Source organism: Pocillopora damicornis, chromosome 8 (assembly GCF_964200805.1).
Source record: "Pocillopora damicornis chromosome 8, jaPocDami1.2, whole genome shotgun sequence".
NCBI lineage: Eukaryota > Metazoa > Cnidaria > Anthozoa > Scleractinia > Pocilloporidae > Pocillopora > Pocillopora damicornis.
This window is the reverse complement of record NC_142677.1, coordinates 11,322,187-11,347,052: the sequence shown is the minus strand read 5'-3', so window position 1 is coordinate 11,347,052 and position 24,866 is coordinate 11,322,187. Positions and strand designations below refer to the sequence as shown.

Genomic DNA, 24,866 nt, shown 5'->3' with positions numbered 1-24,866 from the left:
ATAGTGACATTCATATACATGGCCCTTAAACTTAAATTCAGTTTGTAAACAAAGTGAATAAACCTGAAAAAGCATATGATTCTCTTAGCAATGGACTTAGTCAATACTTGGATTCTCTTGCAGACATAGAAAAATCTGATAGCTGAGACTGGTGCAACATGGAAACTTTGAAGAAAAATCCTTTTATTGTGAAAGGAGAGCATTTCATGGTTTAAATCAGCTTTGGTGTGACACTATCATTAAGTTACAGAAGATTGTAGACTAGCTTGCTGTATGAGTTGCAGCAAGATGTTTACAGCTGATGACTTTTTGCAGATAGAGATGATCATTTTGGACTTGAACACCTTAAACTTATTGGTCAGGATTTGTGAAGGAATGAATATGCCAAAATGTTTGCATTTAAAAATTGACTTTAGTTAATTTAGCTGTAAAACTAACAGAAAAGATTTCTATTTCATGTTAATTTTGAACAGTCCACTGATGATAATATAGTCACAAAACAAAAATTCTCCAACAAAACCATGATTCTTTGCTCTTAACCCTTTAACTCCCAAGATCTGATTTTTAATTCTTCCCTCTAGCTGCTACACATTTCTTTGTTAATTAGCTACAAGAATTTGGTATTTTATTAAGATAACAACCTCTAACCTATAAATTTGAGTGTTCTCCACACCTATTTGTTAGATAATGTATGAATACTGTAGGGAGAACTTACATGTTAACCACATCTGGCATCAGGTTAACATGCAGTTTGAAAAGTAAACTTGATTTCTTGTTACCAAACAATTCTTTGATTTGGGGCTTGTAGAAAGCAGGTGAAAGATATTTCATTAAATTTACTCCAGACTCTGCACATTACATTTCCTTCTGATGGATCATGTTTGTTTTGTAATAATCTATAGTTAATTATTGATGAGTTTTATAATGAATCAGTTTAAACAGAAAAACCAAAAGACCAAACCATGTTAGGGTTTTTTAACGCAAGCTTCTCAAGTTTTCATAGATCAATGTTTTCTGTTTGCAAGCAAAAAAGAGTTTGCCACTTTGCTTAGCATTATTGTTACAACATAGATATTAAGTTTGTTTTTTTATCTTTTAAAATAGGTAATATGTTTAGTGTGAAAGACCCTATCCCTTATGGCTCTATATGTGTGTGGTTTACAAGTTTTTATGTGTGGGCTGTAATGCTAGCTATGTCAGCAAAACCTCCCAGAATTTAACCACACACACGCATGAGCACTTGGTCAGTGATGGGAGTGTCTAATTGTTGCGTGTCATGGGTCGCGGGTCATGGGTTGCGGGTCGCAGGTAAAATGTTGCAGGTTCAGGAAATTGTAACAGGTTCAGAAAATTGTCATAGGTCCAAAAATAGAACTTTAGTCATAAAAATTGAACCTTTTTTAATTTTGTTCTAATAAAAAGTAATTAGCTGGTAACAAATTTCAAATTTTCATTGCTTAAATTGCATAAATGATCATTTTTTTCATTACCAAAGAATATTTTTGTTTGCAAGAGGAAATTAACAAAAAATTCAAGCGCATCCATCTCAAGATTTAATTATCAATCAACAGAATTGCAAAGTGGCTAACCATCATCTTTGAAAGCTACCACAGTGATGTCAGTAAATTAACTGTCAGCTCTGATTCTATCCAGTGGTTTTATATTAGTCCAATGTGGTATCTTGTTTATGCATTGTTGCTTTGGACAAAAATAAAACATTGTTTCTGGAACAAAATTCTTTCATAAGGGATATAAGGTCATTTAATGGTGACAGTAACTTCATCTTCATTTTTCATTTTTCTACAAGCCCAGCATCTTGGTGCTTGTCCTTTTTTTTTTCCTTCTTTTCTAGAGTCTAGACTTGTTGGCATTTATTTCAAGGGTCATTTGAAAGGAGGTCCTGTATTATTTCTCTTCTTGTCTTTGTAGTGGCCTTTTTATATACAAGGTTCTGTGGTATAAAAGAGTAGAATGTATTTGGGTGCATCTTTAGGGCAAAAAGAGCTGGATTATTTTCGGAAAGGTTAATTTGAGGGGAGAAGTGAAACATTTATTCTGTGAATTGCCAGGGTGACAGTCACATCAGTCATGCTCATAGCTGAGTGTCAGTTATGTTTGATTAAGGCTGAATTGCGCAAACAGTCTGGTAATGCAAGTTCAATTTTTTATTGCATCATTTGCTACGAAGAAGAAAAGAGAAAAAAAGAGGACCGCTTACCTTTCAGAGCTATCACCTGTAGGTATCAGTAGACCACTATAGCATGCAGCAAGATTCTGCAAAAAATAACTATAACTATTTCCAGACAGACTGCACAAACCCGATGTGGTTTTTGTAGGAAAATCATCTGTGGCTTTATTGTTTCTTTCAGTTAAAAAAGAGATGCTTGGTTCAGGTGATCAATGTAAAATAAGCCTGAACGATAGCACAAAAAGCAGACAACAATTTAAAATGATGAACAGACAAAGTTCTAACAATTCAGAGCTTTTTAACAACCCAAATTTCAACACTGATACGTATCAATGAAATCTGGCAAAGATTGAAGTTTGCATAATCAAGGCACTCTCCACAGGTAGCCTGTGTAGCAAAAGTACAAGAGGAGGGCAGGGAGAAAAGGTTGCATGCAAAGTAGTTTTAAATATTTGAAGGACTGGATAAAAGATTGGAATTTTTAAACCTCAGCGGGATAAAACTAGTGTGTTCACATCTATACATTGTTTGGAGCAGCTCATTTTGTAAACCCTGTTTTTTCTGGACCCCCAACATTTCACAGCTGTTTTAAGTCTCCTCCCCACAAACAGCTGCTTTGATCTGAACCGCATGCCTACCAATCAGTAAATCAACAATGACACAAGTGTTAGTGCAAAAATCACAGCAGTTTCCAGTGAACGCGGCACAAGATGCTGTTGAGGTTTCTGCTCACATTTCCATTTAGTTAGCTTGATTGATTGTATGATACAACCTATATTTTTGGAAAAAGTTTGCCAGTGTTATTTTATGCCAGCTAGGAACATCAAAATTAAAATAAAGAAATAAGTAAAACCAGAAAAAAAATCGTCAAAAATAAAACCGGATACCACAAATGACCTTAAAGCAGTTATGAGCTGAACTTAAAAACTATTTTTATTTATAGAAGCCCACTGAAGCCAGGTTAGCAAAAAGCATACAAAACTTAACAAACGATTTTGAAGAAAATTATATGATGTTCAATGAGTAATCGAAGAGGATTTCAGAGCCAGGGACTTCTAAGATCAAAAAATTTAGAAAGTTAGTTGGGATAGTGCTAGTGCATAAATGTATTTGCACAAGGAATGTGGTTCGCATCAAAGCAGCCGTTTGTGGAGAAAATCGTTGCATTTAAGAGAAGAGATCTTCCTGGGCCTGTAACAATTTTCGGGACCCACAACAGTTTACCCGCGACCCGCGAAAATTTACCCATGACCAGCGACGTTTCGATTCTCGCCTCTTCCTGGCGTTACTGTTCTTTTTGAGCTAAATTCAGTCTGGATTCCTGAAAGGGAACACGATCGTTAGCAAGTGATCGAAGATTTCATGGCTCAGTTCGCTTTTAATTGAGCTTGGCTTTAAACAACGTAAGGGCTTTTCTTTGAAGCATTTCTTTAACCCTGTATGATAACTCAAAGAGAGGGATGCTGTTAATTTTATCGTGAATTAGTTCATCAATAAATTAAACTTGCTTCATGTTGAAGTTTATCAAAATGAAATATTACGAAGCTTACCAACTGTATTTTTCTGTGTCATGTGTTGTCGTTGTCGTTTTTACCGAAATGTGAGAATACCTCGGGTTTGCACTTGTTTATGTCTTAAATTTTTGATCAGCGCCGGTGACAACTGGGGCGAGAAAGTCATGCTCTCGCTACGAAAGAAAACGACAAACAACTTGATTTTTGCACGGCGTTCTAAATTTATTAATTTGATTAAGTTTTGAACCGTTTCGTTGGTGAGTAGTTTTAAGTACACTTCATTCGTTCATGGTTAAACAGGAGCTCATCCTTAACAACTCCATCGTTGGGTCGTTCAGTTTCTACATGGTTTCGCCATAACTCCCGATAATTCCGTTCAAAATGCATTAAGAAGGTGGTGCTCAAAAGAGATGCACTGTCAAGATTGAGAAGAATATTCTGTTAACAAGGGGAAAAACGACGACGATTTCCAGAAGAAAAACGGGTAGTGCTGAAATCAAGTAGCACGAAACGAAATGACAGCGACACAAATCAAAGAAAAATAAATATTTAGTGGGCTTCAAACTTTCATAGATGAATCAGCAGAATCAAGACTAAACTGGAATGGAATAATTTCAAAGTTTGATCGCCCATGCGGATTTATATTAACCACTTACTTGCCTAATCTATAGCCAACCTCTGTTTTCGATTGTTACATAACTCTCATAGAAGATAATTTCGTTGTCCTTGGAGTGGTCTATAAAACCACTGGATAACTGTTTCCGCGTGGCTCGCACAGAATATCAGGTGGTGCCCGCCATGTTTGAAAATTCACAGCGGTCTAGCTCGAACGAATCTTTTGCGCTTGCGTTCTTTAGTGCAGGTTTTTCGGTTTTCGCTTTTCTGTTGAGAATTATTCTCTCATCAATATGTGTTTGCATCATTCGCAAGTTCTTGACATTTGGTTGATTTCGACTCAGTTGTTGTTTTTTTCTTCTCGTTAACCATGTTAGTTTGTGCCAGCGTTTGAATTACTTCTCCGCTCAGAGTTTCATTGACATCAGTGAACACGCCACAGATTGTAGGTTTGTCATCTTTCGTTGGGTCTTTTGGTGACATTTTGTAGTTAGATATAGATAGACATTTGTGTCTATTTGTTTGTATAGGTAATCGCATGGGCAATTAAGGATTAATTTCACTCGTATTTTCAATGTTCACACAAAATTGCCCGAGTCTCGAAACTACTCGGGCAATCTTGCTCAGCTTCGTGATTCGTGCAATATCTGTTTTCGCGTGCAGTTTAACGCGGAATTTCCTAGTCAGGTAATGAATTTCCTATAGAATTTTTTCTCAAATCGTGCACCGTTAAAAGTACTGCAAGTACAAAAGTGTTGGTTTTTCGAATGAATAATTTATCGCCAGTAACAAAGCTTTGAATCTACCGGGAGACAAACTCTCAAAGACAGGGATGAGCTCTAAGAATGTCAAAAATAATTTCCAGAACTAATTTTCATTTTCATCATCCTACTAAATCACATGGCGACGACACTTCGCAAGAATATATCGCTGTCGTTACTTGAGGAGCTAAGGGCTGTGAACCAAGAACAATGGTACAGTTGTTAAATACGGCACCAGAGAAGGCAAGTGAAGCCAACCTGTCAAGCAGGTTTTTTAGAGTACAAAATAACCAACTGTCTAAATAACCGTACATGATCGCAGGATATTCGTACTCTACTTTGTACAATTGAATAATAAGTTGAGAAATCCACAGCGCTTCTTCAGAGCCTCCACTTCGCGGTCTCATATCTCAGCATTCCCTCTACGCGCACGAATATTTCTCACAGAAGCTATTATGACGCTTAAAAACAGCTAAATCAATTAATGACTTATTTGATCACTTAGTTTCGTGGAACAATGGGCATCTAAACTTAGAGGTCTTCAAAAAGTGGCGAGCGTTCCCTTCAAAATGCAACCTTTGTTAAGGAACATTCTTACTTTGGTAGTAATCATAGTTTTCATAAGCCAAATCGATGCAATAACAACTCTCGTTGGACGTTACGGTAAGTTTAGAGATGTATGAAATTAGAAGATCCTCGCAGCTAAGAACACTACTGAAACGATTAGTTGTAAATAAGACCTGAAAAAATTCAGGCCCGTACGGGATTTGAACCCATGACCTCTGCGATACCGGTGCAGCGCTCTACCAATTGAGCTTGTTAGCTCAAATCCCGTACGGGCCTGAATTTTTTCAGGTCTTATTTACAACTACTCGTTTCAGTAGTGTTCTTAGCTGCGAGGATCTTCTAATTTCATCTCTCCACCGCAGTGCAAATATGTGAAATTTTCATATATCTAAAATCTTCATTTAGAGATGTATTTTCAATTTCACCTAATAATCTATTTGGTTCATTTTTCCCGGCAGATACCGAATTTTGAATCAGTTCTGTGCATCTTTGTCGAAGGATACTAAGGAGTGATTGCCATAGTTTTTTCTTTTCTTGTAGGAAGATTTTTCCCATCTTAAGTATGTGATGTTCAGTACTCGCTCTCTGTGAATGAAAGGCTGATTCAGTTCGAGTAAACTATTGGACCGATGCCAAAAGTTTCTCTCTGAAACGATGCTTAAACTGAACCCAGGGTTTAACAGATTATTAGGAGAGTCATGTTTGCTTTTCTCTTGCAGAGTTTTGAAACATTAGATCTAAATAGCTAGTAATGAAGAAAAATTACTCTCATGAAAACTTCCTTCGAACGGTTTCAACAAGCTCTTGCCATGACGCAATGTGAAAATCATTGAACTCAACTGAAGCTTTGCTCGAGAAAACTTCGCCTCTGAACTGATATTTTTCTAACACGAGAGCAAGAACAAACCGGAGAAACGGATAACGTATGACTTCTCTGATATTGCTTAAATACCGGTTTAAAAATTGACAAACAATATTAGGTCATCAACAGCCAATTTGGGCACTATTACGACATTGCACACGTAATGTAAAAGTTTACGAGACATTTGCGCGCGCTATTGTTCCCTCATATTTCATTTTTTACTCCTTTTTTTTCATGTAAATCACGGGCAAAATATGTTATTCACCAAGCGGGAGGTCCGTATTGGGAAAAACTGAGCCCGCAAGTCTCGGATGCAACCCAAGGCCGCCACAATTGTTATTATGGCCAGTAAAGCGTCGCTCATCATTTCAACATTTTTTTTCCTGTGCAGATGGGGCTAAAAACAATGTCTATCCTATGCTAAATGTCAAAAACGTAGATACCAGTGTAAGCCACCCTTATTCAGAGATGGAATTCGTTGCAAAATTAGTTATGGCCTATTTGTTGATAGCCTTCAGAGCGGGCGTAATTTTGGCGAGCGAGTGCTCGGTATTTTCTCAGCGACAATTATGGCCACCATCTTTGATTTTAATGGCAGCGATAGGCTGAGGAGAGAAAAGTAATTTGTGCCAGGGGGCACAAAAATAAGGAGAGGGGTGTGGGTAGGGGGTAAATATTACTTTTCGCTTTTCCTCCTCCACACCCACACCCACTCCCCCTTCTCCTTCTAGCTGTCTTTATCTCTAAATCAAACATGGCCGGTTGCGTAAACGATCTCGAGCTTCTTAAAAGTTAACTCGCCCTAATAAGACGCCTGCACTGCACGCTAATTTGTTTGCTTCATTTGATACTTGCCAAGCTCCGGATCGGGGAAACGAGGTTTCGATCTCAAGTTGGGTCTAAACGGCAGAAGGGCGGAATGACAGAATAGCGGAAAATTACCCCATATCCTAAAAGACGGAATTGCGGGAAATTAACCCAAATCCTAAACGACGTAACTGTGAATGAAGTATTTTCCTTTGGGTGGGGAATATGACCTGTAAACAGAAAATTTGTATTATGTCAACCAGGTGACAGAAATACGCGGATTTTACGAAGCCATTTACATGAGAGAAACCTTAATTTAGAAAAAAAAAATTTAAGAGAACATCAAACACTCAAAGACGCGATTACGCGAAAAGGGCCATCCAAATAATCTAATTGAAAGAATCCTTACAGAGGTTGATTTTATGGATAGGAAAACAATGCTCCAAGAGGAATACAAAGTGCGACTAACCACATCGCCTTTTGTTACAATATAACCCATCAGTGACCAGCCTTAAAAAGACCTTATCGCACAACTAGCAAATTACTGAGAAGCAACCTAAACTTGAGGAGATTTTTAAAGGGCTTCCAATAGTTTCATGTAAAAGGGGGAAAATCATTTAAAGACATGCTTTAAAAGGTCTGAAGGTCAGTTACCTCGAAAATAGCCTAACCACGAAAACAGCAAAACTCGTGTCAGCCTGTTAACCCACCTAACATCTCGACAGCCACAGAAAATAATCTCAAACAAACCGAGGAAAGATCTCACTCACGTACACGACTAGAATACCGCTATGATATAGCAAAGGAACAGACAATAATGAGTGGGAAGTGTGTACCATTATTCCGTGTTTTAGGATTTGGGATGATTTTCTACCGCTTCGTCTCTTATGATTTGGGTAATTTCCCGCCGTTCCGTCTTTTAGGATTTGAGGTAATTTTCCGCCGTTGCGTCTATTAGGATTTGGGGTAATTTTCTGCCATTCCGTCTTTAAGGATGTAAGGTGATTTTCCGCCGTTCCGTCTTTAGGAATTGGGGTAATTTTCCGTCGTTCCGGCTTTTAGGGTCGCCCCTATCGTGTTGTGCTGATGAAAAGAGTGCAAAGACCTTATGCCCATCTCCTCCCCTCCTTGGATTATAGAAATGGATGGTGAACTCCTGGGGACCGAGGATGCAATTAAGTCACTAAAAGATATCTGCAGAATTCTGCCGTGCAGCACATTATTTTTTAATTCTAAGTAGCGTTAATAATTCGAATCAAATAATCAAGGTTCACTTATTTTGTTAGATCATTTTGTCTTATGTTTTCCTTTTAATTAGGGAGGCTGGCGACATGCTCAACGGCCAAAGACTGTCATAGAAGAGCAGTTTGTATGGAAGGAGAATGCATTTGTACGGGAATGTATGTAGGAAACGGCAGAACTTGCAGAAGTAAGAGACATTCACTTTGAAATAAAGCGTGTATCGAGTATCGTGAAACGTTTGACAGCCGAGTTGGAGTAAACGATTTAATTTCCGAGAGCTTGTAGATCCGTGGTGCTTACCAGAAGGACCAAGGGCGGAATTTGTGTAGGTCTTCAAGCATCGCAAGATTGATTGACAATCTTTTCTCGACATCAGCAGATGATCAGAGATCGAAGTTAAATGATCAATCTAACGAAAAAATTAAAAATGTATCCACTCACAATATGATAAATTCCTTTTTCAGAGTCTAGAAGATTGGTTAGTTGTAAGAAAACGGAATTTTGTGGAGATAAAGCATCGTGTCTGATTGATCCTCTGCCTCCTAAAACTCCTATCTGTAAATGCTGGCTTGGATACAAGTTTAACGACAAACAAGTGTGTGTCGGTGAGTCACCATGTGGGGCTGTAATACTAACATATTGTCTGAGTGGGGGAGGGGAGGGTCGTACGAGAAAATATCTGGCTAAAGGTCAGAATCGAGAGCCAAAATTTTTCTTGTTCAGCCCAACCTTACGCAGTCATTAAGCAAGCATTTTATTATGCGCGACCGTTGCTCCTTCTCCTGTTTGCTGTTCGCGGTGCTTTGTGGCTTTATCCAACCCTGCGGCTAACATACGGAATTTTGTGTAAAGGTTTTCCATGAATTCTACGGCGAATTACAATCTAAAGCCTCTTTTTAATCATTTTTTTGGCGCGCTGAATGAAACGTTTAAAAAGGACTAACCGTCGAAAAAGGACACTTATTTTTTTAAGAGCGATTTTACAAACAAGCAACATTGTCATTTTTCCTATCCTTTACAGAAAAACATTCCTCCTACTAAATAATAATAAACTTTTTAAGGTGTCGTGGTAGGCAGGAAAATATGTAGCTCGAGGTAACGAAGAGCTGAGCGTGCGTAGAAAGAGAGCAAAATATTTTCCCCTCCGGTGCCTCGACGTCTCTGATGAGTATTTCATCATACGATTGCTCGTCTCTCTCTTTCCTCCTTGGGCATCTTCTGTCCCACGAGGTCTTACAGCTTCAGGCCCTGCTAGCGCTACCGTGTACGATCTTCATTCGGGGATTTTTCAAACTCTTAAGACACTGCCATTTGTATTTTCCAATCTTTCAAGTCATTTTCGGCTTTCATAAAGGGCGCAATCTCATCCTTTATTTGGGACAAAGGTTCTTCAGAAATAACATAGATCAATGAATGTCAAAGTTTTACAGTGAATATTACTTGACATGTGAATTACCTGAAAACTTCATATTTTCATGATTCGAACCAGCCGAAACTTGAGCCTTCTATTTTGGTCACTTGGAGTAGTTACAGGGTTGAGGAAGATAATTTAGCGATCTCAACGGGTAAAATCTTGCAGTGCAGAGATTCGTCAAGGATTACGGCTTTAATTCATGTGTTTCAGCGATAAATCAACCATGTAAAGTGGACAGAGATTGCACTCTTCAGGCCAAGTGCGAGCATGGACTATGCATTTGTCAAGGAGGACGAATGGGAGACGGCTACGAATGCAGAGGTAACCATTCAAGGAGACAAAAAAGAGCGATGTATTGATGCTCATCGTCGAGTTTCTGTTGCTCAGTGCTGCATTGCGTAAGGGCGGGCAATCCGAGGGTCTGAGGTTTAATTCCGCACGGGGAATATTTCCTTTGTCTCACTTTTATGACATGATGATGAAACGTCTCTCTCATTTATCAAGATAACGTTCTTCATTTCGAGTCTCAAGCGGAAAAAATGTGAATTCTACATTTTTTAGGTGGCTGGAACTGCTCAGATTATTATTTTGGTTGTAAGAATGCTTGGTGTTACGTTGATCCAGATATGCCAAGAGAGAAACTCTGCAAATGCCTACCGAATCAGGTTCACAAGTTTGCCTCTAACAAACAATGTGTCGGTAAGTTCACTCTTGATTGATATAATTAATTCATATTTGGGCTTTTAGAGATATATGGGGAGGGGTACAGTGCTCTGGGGCCAGAGAATTTAATTTTCGAAAGTCGGGAACCCATCTAAATAAGTTTTGATTAATGTGTATCAATATTTAACACATGAGAAAGTGACATTCCCTTAAATCCAGCTAGAAGGCCGGTTTTCCTTATCTTTTAACAATAAAAAATTCAACAATACATATCTTGTCTAAACTTTCAGTTTGTACAATTTCCCCCCTATAAATAATTGGAGTCTAATGACGCTTTCATCGACTGGTGTTCCTAATTACATATAGTTTTTTTTTATCTTTGATGTACATGAAAAAATTACGCGCGTCTGATTGGCCGGAACGAGTCATTTTTCATGTAACACGAGTGCAAAGTTGTAACACGAGTGCAAAGTTGTAACACAAGTGCAAAGCTGTAACATGAGTGTAAAGCTGTGACACTACTGCAAATTACAAATAGCACGTGCGCTGTCAAAATTTCGTTTGTCTTGACTTCCTGTGATGCTTTTTTCATGTAAATGATTATCAAGTAACAACATGATTTCTCGCGCAATTTTTTTTAAAATAAGCACTTGCAAATTTTCAAGACTACAAATTGCACTTGAGGCTCGTGTAACTTTGTTGTACTTTGAAAAAATTTACTCCTGCTTATATACACCAAATTGCACTCGAAATCGTGTTATTACCTAGGCATGTTTTTCTTGAAATTTGCTTCAGACTGCGTGACTGACAGGCATTGCAAAGGGGCTGAACACTGTGAGGATTATAAGTGCAAGAAACCTGGTAAGGCTGCCGTTTTAACGAATCCAAATTACTTTTAGAATTTTTGAAAGTAGTTGTCTCTTTGAGAGGGGGGAAAGGGGATTACTTTAGTCGATTTTTGCTTGGTACAAGCCGCTGGCCTCTCGGAACCCCCTACTCCTATTCAAGGCTACGGTCACTTTAGGGCAAATGTAATTCTGGCAATTCCAACCCAGTCACTTTCTAGAAAAAAAATCTAAAATGTAGGACCTCATTCTAGTAACTCTACTGAAAATGCAACCCCATTATGATCAAGCCAGTCTTGAAAAAGCGACCCTATCCATCGACATATCCCCATTAGGTTTTTATAATGAAGTCCTCTTAAGCCAAATTTTAGTTTTCATTTAAAAAACTTTAATACATATTTTCTACTGAGTTCGGACTCTAGTCTCTTTTTTCGTAAATGGATTTTTTACAATGCTAAATATCTATAAGCTATTCAAAATTTGTAATGACAGTTTATTGTTCTCTGTCAACCGTTAGTAACAGTCAGCTAAATAACTATTGTTTTCAAATAGATTTACATCGGTGTGATAGATCTTCGGATTGCCATCAACAGGCCGAATGCCGCCGAGGAATGTGTCACTGTACTGGACTGACCGCCGGGAATGGATTAAACTGCACAGGTATGTTAGCGACAATGGAGAAGTTTAGGAGATCAGAACCGTCCCCTGCCATTCAAACTTGTGGGGTTTTAACCTCTTGTCTGTCACTAAAATTGTTGCAATGATGGAATACATACTACTAATCTACTTTAGGTATGTAAATTTACTTTTCCAGAAATATTTCCTGGCCTACTTAAGGCTCTAAAGTTAAAAAAGAATTGTTTGTTTTCTGATTTAAATTTTGGACCCCTTCGTTAGAAAACTCATTTACTAAAACAGGGGCTAGAGTTCAAACTACGAAGAAAATAAATTTTAAACTAGTTAAATGAACCACAACAGTTGGCTCCGAGACTTCCGAGACTTGGTAAAATTCCAAACAAAAGGGTAACAAATTTGCGCCAACAAAACTTAAAGAAAAACCAATTAACCTCAGTTGAAACAAGCAACAAGAGCATGCGGAAAATGTTCACGTCTGTTTTCCAATGTCAGGGTTAGAGTCCTTTGACGTGATTGGCTATTCGTGACTAAAAAAGGGAAGACAAAGGGGAGAGAGAAAGATAAGAATTGTTATTTGAAATTTAAAAACGAAAGAGATTTTTCAAATGAACTATCACTAATTGTGGTCAGAATGCAACTTGAGTCTATTACTTCTTTCATTCAATGTAATATTTTAATTCCATTGTTTTCTATCACAGAGTCTTTACCGTGCCCAGTCACACATGAATGCGATGCCAACTCCGTTTGTATTACACATCCCAAGTATCCTTTCAATCCTTATTGCAGATGCAAAGCCCATTATGAGAAGTCTAATGATGGCGCCTGTGTGGGTAAGATATTTTTTTTTGGAACGATAAGTAGCTGTTGTTAGGCATTCACATTCTTCAATAGTGCTATTCGTATGAGGCCCATTCGCCCTCAACTTAATAAATTTGAAAACATTGTTTTCATTCTGGAACTTCCCTCAACAATTCCATCCTCGTCGTGCCGGATAAATGCAACAATTATTGGTGACAGAAACGCTTGACGTATGCATAATGAAAATAAATAAATCATTTCGCCAAAAATTACAAACAATGATCTCGGAATTTTCGAAAAGCTCATTTTTCGCTCCGAGTTGGTGTCAGTGAACAGTGCTAGTGATGCGCGATGTTGATGCATCTCCAATTTGAGAGTCACTTTAACAAACCCAATGGAAGGGAGGCAGATTACCGCTGGTAGAATGTTATAGGTTTTTGGATTGATTATCAAGGATGTACTTTTGTTTTTCTATGGATCATTATAAGAAATTACCGAGTAAACAATTGGAAAATATATACTCCGGTGGAAAAGTTTGCAAAATAAATGTTGACATACATGTCCAATACACCCGAACCGCTGCGATTCGTATACGGTCATTGACGAATCGACACACCGGAAGTCAAATCGTCTGTTCACATACCGGAAGTGGAGGGTGGTAAGCAATGTCTGAAAATGAGTAGCATGGTATACTGGAAGTCGAATCGTGTGTTAACATACCAAAATTCAAGGGGCGTGACCAATGTGTGAAAATGAGTAGCCTGATGAAAAGAGTAAATGAAAACATGAACCTTTCACGTTCTTAAAGCGTGAAACGGCCGGAAGTCCATTGTCAGAATGGGGTATTCAAAGTTGACGAATCGACACGATTCGCACGTATCGACTAGATTCGTCATTAATAAAGTCGATCCGTCACCGGAATTCGATTCCCAGAAGTAAGCGTTAAATTGGGGTATCGAATGTTTACGAATCGACATGATTCGCACGGGTCGACACAATTTCGTCATTAGCAAAACGATCCGTCTCACCGGAAGTCAAAAGATTTGTCATGTTTGTTTTGAAAACGACAACTTTAGAGACGTGCGACCTGACGGCAACATGTCTGGCTTCAACGAAGATCGTGTTCGTTTATTTCCTCTTTTCACAGTCCTTCATTTTAAAGGAAAGAGCTTTTTTTAAATGTTTTGGTTTTACATCGGTTGTTCATTTTCTAAGTGTCTTGCAAATCGACTTCCGGTATGACGGGTCGACATCAACTATGACGATTCGTTCGATTCGAGTCTAATAGAGTCGATTCGACATCATTTATTCCCCCATTTAGTAGCTACTTGCGGAATATTTTCAAATTGTCTTGCAAATAGACTTCTAGTATGACGGGTGGACTTTAACTTAGACGGGTCGTTCGACTCGAGTCCAATCGAGTCGATTCGACAACAAAAACCCTTGACAAATACTTGTGAAGTACTTCCAGTATGCGTTTTCATCTAATGAGAGTTGGTTTATCCGATTTCCGGTATAGCGAGATGCATTAACCGCGAATCGACTTCCGTTGAAGAATCGTAGCAGTTTCGTGCATTGGACAAACCCCTCAAATTTTCAGAGGCGCATGAGCAGAAAACATTGCAATCAAACAAAAAAAGAAGACCTATTTTAGGGCTACCATTGCGTGTATTTATCTCATCTCCATTGTGTAAATGCAGACATAGACGAATGTTCTTCAAACCCTTGCCCAGCTAAGCACGTCTGTGTAGACAAGATAGGCGCCTTTGAATGTCATTGTAAAAAAGGATACAAGAAGGGAGATGGCGACGAGTGCGTGAGTAAGTACCACCGAAACTTCCAATTCGAGATTTTTCGTAAAAGTTTGAATAATTTAAATCCCTGATCCTGACCAAACAATTTGCTACCCCAAAGGTCTGCTGCTGCACGCAGAGTAGTTTCTCAAATTTTCGATTTGAGAAACTACTCGATCTCCACGCGTTTGTAAAATCGGAGCGAGAATTCTCTAGTATCGGTTTAGTTTACTCAAGAGCCTTCTGCACACACTTTGCTGGAATAGGGCAACACAGTTCCCGTGCGCAACAACTGTGTCAAGCTACGTTTTGCTGTGACCAATTTTCTTGCGTTCTTCTGACTAGCTGATCCCAACGGCATCGCCCAGAATTCAGCGACATATCCGGAACTTTCATTGAGACGCTGGCACTAAATTTAAAAGCTAATTAGAAAAAGATTGTCAAACAATAAAGAAAAAGGGCTGAAAATGTCGAGGAAGACTTACGTTCTATTCGTTTACCATATGGCTTTTAAAGAAGAATGGTTAATTGAACAGTATATCATTCTCTCTTTGCTCTTGCGCTTTCAGAAGAGGTCGCAAACTTGCCTTGAAAATTGATTATGTTAGCATCCTGCTTGTATGAGAAGTCGATCTTAGCGCACTTTCAGGCGTAATTTTTCTTCACTCAATTGCTAGATTTCTCTTTTACCATAGGGTTATTTTTATTTGACATTCTAGAAAGTGTCATAGAAATTTTCAAGGGATTTCAAACTTTGGAAGTAGTCGCAAAACGCGAATTTCGAAAACGTTTGCTCAGCATCGTAGTGTTCTCTCCAAATTTGTCCTTTGGAAACTCCCACGAGAATACAAGTGACCTATTTTAAACTTCCCGCGAGAATATCAATATATGCTAAGCTCCTCCGCAAACAATCGCGCACACGCCGCCTAATTAGTATTGAAATTGAGGTGGTAACTGGACAATGCTTAAAAAACTCTAAAAAGCTTTTAAGATATGATCGCTGCGATCGCTGCAAAAATATTCAGCAATCGGTCTTAGGGTTGAGATGAAAGAAGAAATTTCTGTGTGTTGTGTGGCCGTCTTTTCTTATAGTAGAGTGTATGCAACAACAGCGTCAAGCTACGTTTTGCCGTGACCAATTTTCTTGAGTTCTTCTGACTAGTTGATCTCAAAAGTATTGCGAAGTCGAGCTTTACATTGAAGAAGTCAAGAAAAGCAAAGTTCTTTTTGCTCTTCTCCAGCTTAATAAGCAAATGCATATGATTTAATTTTACAGAAATGAAATGTAAATGCGGTCCCCATGGAAGTAAGTGTGATGATGACGGAGAGTGTTCTTGTTATGATGGATTTGAAAAAAATGGAGAAGGAGTATGTAAAAGTAAGTGATTTCCTTTACTTGCCTTATCATAAAGGTCTTAGGGCTGAGATGAATGAAAAAATTTCTGTGTGCTGCGTGGCCGTCTTTTGTTATAGTAGAATGCTTGCGACAACAGTGTCAAGCTACGTTTTGCTGTGACCAATTTTCTTCTCATGGCTGATTGTTCTGACGTTATTTTGACTGCGCTGGCCCCAACAGTATTGCGACGTCGAGCTTTTCGTTGAAGAGGTCAAGCAAAATTCTTTTTGCTTTTGTCAGCTTAACAAGCAAATGCAATGATTTACTTTTACAGAAATGAAATGTAAATGCGGTCCCCATGGAAGTAAGTGTGATAGTGACGGAGAGTGTTCTTGTTATGACGGATTTGAAAAAAATGGAGAAGGAGTATGTAAAGGTAAGTGATTTCCTTTACTTCCTTTATCATAAAGGTCTTAGGGTTGATATGAACGAAGAAATTTCTGTGTGCTGCGTGGCCATCTTTTGTTATGGTATAGTGCATGCAACAACAGAGTATCTGGTGATTTCGCCAACGAGTGTTCTCGCCAACGTCACGTTCGCCAACGTCTTAGGTCGCTTCGCCAAAGCGAAAAGTCGTTTCGCCAACGTCCTACTGGTCACTTCGCCAATGTATTAGTTATACATTTTTGGAACACATTTGGAAGCCATCGGAGTTTGTTATTCAACAGTTTTAAATTACCGCGATGTTAGTGCTCACACGCCGGCTTTTTCTGGATCTGTCAAAAATATGCAAATTGTTTGGAAGTCAGCCAAGCGAAACTAGCACTAACTTAAAAATGTTCCGACCCAAATATCAGCATTACATCCGAAGCATCAGTAAGCACCCTTTTTACTAAGTTATTACTAAGTTGTTACTAGATATTTGGCGTTGGCGAAGTGACCAGTAGGACGTTGGCGAAGCGACTTATCGCGTTGGCGAAGCGACCAAAGACGTTGGCGAACGTGACGTTGGCGAAATCGCCGCAATTCAACAACAGTGTCAAGCTACGTTTTGCTGTGACCAATTTTCTTGAGTTCTTCTGACTAGCTGATCTCAATAGTATTGCGACGTCGAGCTTTACATTGAAAAGGTCAAGAAAAGCAAAGTTCTTTTGCTCTTTTCCAGCTTAATAAGCAAATGAATGTGATTTACTTTTACAGAAATGAAATGTAAATGTGGTCCCCATGGAAGTAAGTGTGATGATGACGGAGAGTGTTCTTGTTATGACGGATTTGAGAAAAATGGTGAAGGAGTATGTGAAGGTAAGTGATTTCCTTTACTTGCTGTATCATGAAGGTCTTAGGGTTGAGATGAACGAAGACATTCATGTGTGCTGCGTGGCTGTCTTTTGTTATAGTAGAGTGCATGCAACAACAGCGTCAAGCTACGTTCTACTGTAGCCAATTTTCTTCTCATGGCTGATTGTTCTTGCGTTCTTCTGACTAGCTGATCTCAACAGTATTGCGACGTCGAGCTTTACATTGAAGAGGTCAAGAAAAGCAAAGTTCTTCTTGCTCTTCTCCAGCTTAACAAGCAAATACATGTGATTTACCTTTACAGACATGAAATGTAAGTGCGGTCTCCATGGAAGTAAGTGTGATGATGACGGAGAGTGTTTTTGTTATGATGGATTTGAAAAAAATGGAGAAGGAGTATGTGAAGGTAAGTGATTTCCTTTACTTGCTTTATCATAAAGGTCTTAAGGCTGAGATGAATGAAAAAATTTCTGCGTGCTGCGTGGCTCTTTGGTTAACGTAGAGAGCATGCAAAGTTAAATGTCGTGGCTTTCAGAATCTCCATATGAAATTGGTTTGCTCGTTGTTTGGAATAATGGTCGCTGCAAGATTTGTTGTAGTAAGGGGCGAAGAAGTAAATGCATTTTCCGTGCAACAAGAGAACGAGAACACCAGAAAGAAAAACTTTGTATGCTCAGAAGTAATAAATCTTATTCTGTTTGTGCCAAACAGCTTTCAGCTGTTCAAAAGTTAGCTGTGAAAAGAGTCTAAAAATAGCAGTATCTGATGATTTAGGCTCAACAGGCGGTGTTATATGTAAACCTTAATCATAATTTGGGAATCGGATATTTTTTTTGTATGAAAACAGTACTTTAATTACATCCAGCTTTTCAATCTTTACCTTGAATATTTATTATCCATATACTAAGAAGAAATTACATTAGCTACAAATTTTATGTTGAGTGGCAAGAATAACTCACTTGTTCACTGCGCTCCTCGTAAGATATTGTTCTTACCTTATCCAAGGTCTCTCTGCTTTTCATTAACTAAAATTTATGGTCATAGGTGATGTTTATTGGGTTTCTTAATTGTATTAGTCTGTGACTCTTGCAATACAGAAAGAATTTAACACGTCACAAGCATTGATAAGTAACGAAACACTGGCCCTAGTGGAATTGCTTAAGGCTGCTTAATCGAGTAAAAGTGGACATCAATAACACTAGAGGATAAAATTCGTATCCAAGGGCAGGCATGCAATATTCTCCATCTATCTTGAACAGAATGCAAGTACACATTGCACGAAGAATGTACGTACTGTGCACGAGTCCAAAAACGTGCGAACGAGTCAAGAAGAATATATCCAGAACTGAAAGTTCTAGACGTATCTTTTTAATTTGGATGCTTGGACTCTGAACTCTAATTGTGCTGGGGCCCTTACCTTCCTGGTATGAATTTCCATCTGCTCGCCATTTGGAGGATAAATTATGTTAAGATTATTCGACTGAGTCGATGGTATTCTTTGTTATCAGAATGTATTTCAAAGGATGAGAAATATTTGTTTAGTCAAATGGAGAGCGAGGAAAAATATAGCTAACAATATCTGATCATATTATTCATTTTCTATTTTTTTAAGGCCCCGCTGGCCAAGTTGGTTCAGGCCACTCTGTACACGTCACCAGTCACCTGGGCACCCTCGGCCTCGTCCTTACACTGCTTGGGCGCCTGGCCGTTACAGCATGAGGAACCACGCCTACTGCTTGCTTTGCTGCTGCATGTTCATTCTTTTAACTTTTTCCCTTTTGTCTTACAAAAAAATATGTATAAAATTACTGTATTTATAAGAGGTATATACCTATGTATACCTGGTACAGATCAATACGGATGATTCAAGAAAGTTTGAAAAATTTTTTCCACTACGCAGTACAACATGAATTAGAAAACCATTTGGAGGAAAAACTAGAACAGAGCTGAGCAACAGTTTACACTGAATACAGTCAGAACAGAGGCCAGAAAAAACCTGCAGGAAAAACCCCAATAGGGAAAAAAATCGGCAGGAAATTTGGGTAGGATCCATGGCTCATGCTCTGAAAAGCACATCCTATGAAGGCTACACGGCTGGAAGGTCTTTGCCCTTATTTACTAAAATGTATTCCAACAAAGCACGGAAAACTCTAAATAATTTAGGAAACGCAAACAAGCTAAGAAACCTCTGCGAAAATCGAACTGTCACTAATAAATCAAATATATTCTAAAAAATAACGTGAGCAAGACGAGGTGTCGGCCTAGAATGCTTTCCCACGTGATAAGCATCCCTTTTATAGCACTCTATTCTACCCATGCTGCACTTCAACTGCCCCAGTCCCCACTGCTCCCGTGCCGCAGAAATATTTCATTTCCGGCTAATTCGTGTCCGCTCAAACACCGGAAGTTCCATATTTCGGCTCCACTACGCTGTAGAACACGAACTAGAAAAACCATTAGGTTTATTGTGGCTGTATTGGCCGAGCACCGCATATATAACAATACGTTATATAGCAACCTAGAAGAATAAGTATAGGGCTTGACTAAACCCCGAAAAGAAAAGAAACTAAAGTCCTAAAGATTTCGAGACTACAAGACGTGAAGCCATGTTGTCCTTTACGTAACCATCCTTAGCTGCGACACTTTTCCATATGCCTCTGAAAAACTCTATCATTAACCCCGCTGTTGGCTGCCCTCGACGCTCCTCCAGACCGGAAAGAGTGAGTCCCGAATACAGAGGGATTCGACTTTTAGTTAACTGACCTCTGAAGGTTGCATACGAGATATGCTTATCAACTTGAACCAATTTGTAGGACGACTTGGTTTTAACAAGCGGTCGGAAAATAAATTCACTAGAGTCGGAGCTGATATCTAATTTCTTCAAGTACTCTTTGAGTAAGAAAGCCGGGCAAGCATTCTCCTTGGATTAAGCAATAACCGCTTCGTCACCTTGCCTAAGCTGATCAGTCTTGCTTTTGCCTACTTTGATAATCATGAACCCTTCAAAAAAACGAATATGACTCATTCTATTATTAAGAACCTCCTCAGATCTGGAAAAACCCGCATAGGATAACACGCACAAACGCACGTTTCTAACTGCAGAACATTGGACAAATCAGCTCCCTCTACAATTCCTTTGAGGACTTCAACTGATAAAGGCTCTTTCATATTGGGTCTCCCAGCCCCTAAAATTCTCTTAGCAGCTTCCCGAACTCTAGAAACTTCCTGATTATCAGTAGGAGACACCATACCGGCGATCTCGTGGGCCCACTTAATAGCGTAGAAAGCAGTATCGACGGAGCTAAAGGAGCTGGTGGATTCTAATACATGCTGTAAATAAATAGCTACATGAACAGGTTTTACTGGAAGAAAATAACTGCTCAATTTGCTTAAAGCAAAGTCCATCCATTTCTTGAATGCCCGACGATACATGTTTGTGGTGGCCGGAGCCCTTGCTGACAAATCTGCTCGTTTTCAATAAAAGAACTACAAGCGTAATCTGATGCGTCAGAATAGACAAATCTAGCGGGCAGTTGGAAAGGTATCCAGAGGCAACAAAAATTAAGAGAGTCGACGTTGTCTATCCAAAACTTCAATTCATCAAAAGCTTCTTTAGACAACTCAACCTTAGAATTTCATGACTGTTTCTGATTTACAACGGTGTACAGAGCATATGTCATGATTCTGGATATACTTCCAACACAAGGAGTGAGCGAGATGACTTGGCCTACCACAGATGCTACATCTCTAACTTTGAAAATTTTACAGTCATCCTTACGTAAGAGATCAATGCTACTCTTTGGCTTTGAAAACCTTCGCTCGGTAACCGAAATAAGACCTTGATAAGTATCAAAAACAGTGCCGAGCCAGGAAATAACTTGAACAGGCTCCCGAAGGGACTTCTCTTCGTTAATAACAAAGCCGTGCCAAGTCAAATCAGCGCGAACTGTCAAACTGTTGATTTTGGCCGTGATAGAATTGATACCACCCCCTGAGCTGTCATCGAGAAAAATAGCCATGGGAATTCCTTTGCACCTCCATGAAGTAAGAATAGGCTTTAATAATTTGGTGAACAAATACGGTGCGGTTGACAGCCCGACAGGTAAAACTGTGAACTGAAAATACTTAACAACATCATCGCCAAATCTCAGGAGAAAGCTAAGTATTTACGGTGATCATGAAAAATTTCAACGTGATGGTACCCGGACTTCAGGTCGAACTTGAAAAGAAAAAACCCCTCAGATAAAATTTGAAGGGCAACTGATACGTCTTCGCATTAAAAACATACAGATTAACATGTCTCAAATCAAGAATTAATCTCTTCTTCCTGAGAGCTGAATGGAAATGGAAAGTGGATTAACAATATCCGGCTTGCGATCCAGAATATCAACACACTTAGCTCTTAACAGGTCGGAAATAGCCTCAGAAACAAAATGACTATAGGTCACGGCAGAGAGATTGTTAGGAATGACTTTAAGAGGCGAAAGAGTCACGAACAGAATTTTATGACCGTCGCGGTCAACACTTAATATAAACCCTGAAGCGCCCGTAATTTCACCCCTTTGATCGTAGCACAAAGACAAACGACCACGAACCGAAGGGTTGTTATATTGCCCTGAAGTAAATTCATAATTTAACAGCGACCTAATTTTTACTGCCTCATCAAAGTGATCTGAATTTGAAAGATCATCGTCAGAAATGTCACTAGAGCTATTTGAAACAATGGAATTGCCCACACGTGAGGCGTGAGTGGCCCAGTGGTCAGAGCGCTGGACTCTGGGTCGGACGGCCCGGGTTCGAGTCCTGGATGGGGCACTACGTTGTGGCCTTAAGCAAGTCGCTTCACTCACCTTGCTTCGTCTTCTCGGATAAGACGTTAAGCCGGAGGTCCCGTCTCCTGCAGGGTTTGGGGTAGGAGACGTTAATTTCCCACGCACGGGATTAGTGTGTGATGGATGTCCTCCCCTAGGTTGGGTTGGGTGGATTTTAGTGTTGTAATGCGCACTCGATCATATTATCGCATGTTAGACTGCGCAATATAAGAAATAAACATTATTATTATTATTACCTTGGAAATGTTCTGGATCGCCGGCGGCTGGTCATTGACCGGTGGTTGACTTTGCAGTGTAAGGACACTGGTCCATCCAATGTCAAAGTTTATTGCGGGCAAAACAGGAACCCGGTTTGGCTTGTGACGCTCTGGTCTGCACTATGGGAATAGGTTTACCACTACATTGGCTAGAAGCAGCGGCTGCGACCGTCGTTAACGCAGTGGGCTCTCTTCTATTTGTTGGCCTTGACTTCAAACGTCCGCTTTGGTTAGCCTGGGTACGTGCCCTAACCTCTTCTCTAATAATCTTCCTCTCGTCGTCAGAATCCTCCGCAAGATCGTTACCCTTGTATTCGCGAATCAATGACTACCCAAAGTCTGATTTGTCAGCAAGCAGAATATGTTTCTGCCTCTCAATCAATAACTTCTCGCCTTTCTCAAGTGAAGCTTGAACTTTATCAAAATGACGGGCGAAACAGGCATCTTTAGCCTCTTCAATATTTAATTTCCGGCTAATTCGTATCCACTCAAACGCCGGAAATTCCATTTCCTTACACTGTTTTGGGTAGTTTTCATGCACTCAAAATCATTCTATTATAGTGAGAGCGTCTGAAAACAGAAAAAATGGGTAATGGAGTGATTAAGCCTACCCCCTTGACGTTCTCTCTGGTCTCGCTGTCCGGGCGAATTCTAGAAAAGTAAGGGCCTACCTTTCTTTTTTCTGTTTAAAGTAAAGGCAAGGCTTGTGGTGTAGATTATAGGCAGGATCTTCTCTTTAAGTCTCAAATTTGGCGTTAACGAGTACATTAGTTAAAGTTTCACAGTCCTAAGCTCGCATTCCCATCTCACTTTTCTATGATACCGAAAAGAGATCACCAATGTAGTCGCATGTTAACTCGCTGTCTTTTGTACCGCAAGCAAAACTGAGGTCTTCTTCTTCGGACAAGGAATACAATGCTCAACACGGAAGATGTTTCGACGGAAAATGCCACTGTGTTGGAACTCATGTTGGAGACGGCATCCAATGCAGAGGTAAGAGACCAAGAAAATTTAAAAATTACAACTGAGACAATTCACCTGTTCCGTGTGCTTTTTGACTGCTTTGAGTGACTAGCATCCAACCATTAAAAGAAATGGCTGCCACATTGAAAACTGAGAATTATTTGTAAACGATGCGGAAAAATCTAGGTATATGGAGTTCTGAAAGCTTTAAATCTCTTACAATGTTCAGATAGTCACTCGCCATTAGAACAATATGATGTTGTATGATAAACAAGGTAGACGTTATGAGTTTGATAAGAGTGACTTAAAACAATCGCGCACACGCCGCCAAATTAGTATTGAAATTGAGGTGGTAACTAGACAATGCTTAAAAAACTGTAAAAGCTTTTAAGATATGATCGCTGAGATCGCTGCAGAAATATTCAGCAATCGTTACTATCATATGGAAACCACACTCCTATTATTGTCGCAAGATAGACTCTAGTTCTATCTCGACGATCGTCGCACTCACAAGCCGGTTGTCGGAAGCATCGCTCATATTTTTCTCTACCGATTGAAGCGATTTTAACGAAGCAGATTCTTCATGATACTTTTTTTCTAAATTTTTCTTTTTTCTATTTTCTATTTTCATGATACTAATTTTTATAATTCCGATAACATTTTGACCAACGGGAGTCTGTCAGTCCATATAAGAATTCGCTGCAAACGAATTTGCTAAACGCTTTGTTAAGAGCGTGGCTATTGTTAATTATTGCTATTGTTCACTTTATGTCACCTTGGGATTTACTTTACGCATCCAACCGTTTGATTGACAGCAGCTGAAATCTGAAAAGAGACTCATGTATTCCCAAAGCTTTACCTGCTGACCAATCACAACCGACTAGTTCAGGATATGCAAATTATTATGCTGCCCGCTGATTAAATGGGCACTGCAAGTACATGTCGCGAAAGACAATAGCATTCTGGGCGATGAGGCATGCAAAATTCCTACTCCTAGTCTATGCCACTCTTCCCCCCCCTCGGAAAAAAGTGTCAACAATCAAAATTAATTTCAGTCTCTTATGGTGATTGTTTGAACAAATTATCACAAAGTTCAGTGAATTCTTCCCTTTCAGTTTTATTTCTATTTCAGCACCTCTTCATGAATGCAACGAAGACGTAAACTGTGATAAGCGAGCAAAGTGCGATGAAGGATAATGTATATGTCAAGGGAAAATGGAATATACTACAGAGGTAAAAATTCTAACAACTATCGTATTATTAGTAAGGTTTCATTCGTGTAATTCAATAGCGCAATCGTTATTTATACACCCATTATGCGCACTTAAGCCGTGTGTGTACGCACTGAACTGCAGCAGAAGCAATTTCTCCCAACCCTTTGACAACTAAAGAGTGACTAGCATATAATTTCCCCTTACAAAACATCCCTGGATCACATATTAAGGTCACGATAATAAAGGAAATGATCAGCGACAAA

General features: G+C 39.2%; 1 protein-coding gene across 1 annotated transcript; it reads left to right on the top strand.

Moving 5' to 3' along the window:
* The first annotated feature begins 8,632 nt into the window (after positions 1–8,632).
* Positions 8,633–19,572, top strand: LOC113682531 (uncharacterized). The gene is made up of 13 exons (XM_089181079.1): positions 8,633–8,743; positions 9,021–9,161; positions 10,181–10,291; positions 10,532–10,669; positions 11,429–11,494; positions 12,031–12,138; positions 12,813–12,944; positions 14,613–14,732; positions 15,982–16,083; positions 16,376–16,477; positions 17,242–17,343; positions 17,642–17,743; positions 18,950–19,572. The coding sequence occupies exons 1-13, from the start codon at positions 8,686–8,688 to the stop codon at positions 19,054–19,056; spliced, it is 1,389 nt and encodes a 462-aa protein (XP_089037205.1). The 5' UTR covers positions 8,633–8,685; the 3' UTR covers positions 19,057–19,572.
* Positions 19,573–24,866: the final 5,294 nt, after the last annotated feature.

What these genes read in the sequence shown, in the direction of transcription:
- LOC113682531 (XM_089181079.1), top strand. Translation starts at nt 8,686, where the DNA reads ATGGAAGGAGAATGCATTTGTACGGGAATGTATGTAGGAAACGGCAGA. An exon ending in AGACGGCTACGAATGCAGAG is followed by an intron (nt 10,292 to 10,531) that starts GTAACCATTCAA and finishes TACATTTTTTAG; the next exon opens with GTGGCTGGAACTGCTCAGAT. An exon ending in AGATGGCGACGAGTGCGTGA is followed by an intron (nt 14,733 to 15,981) that starts GTAAGTACCACC and finishes TTAATTTTACAG; the next exon opens with AAATGAAATGTAAATGCGGT.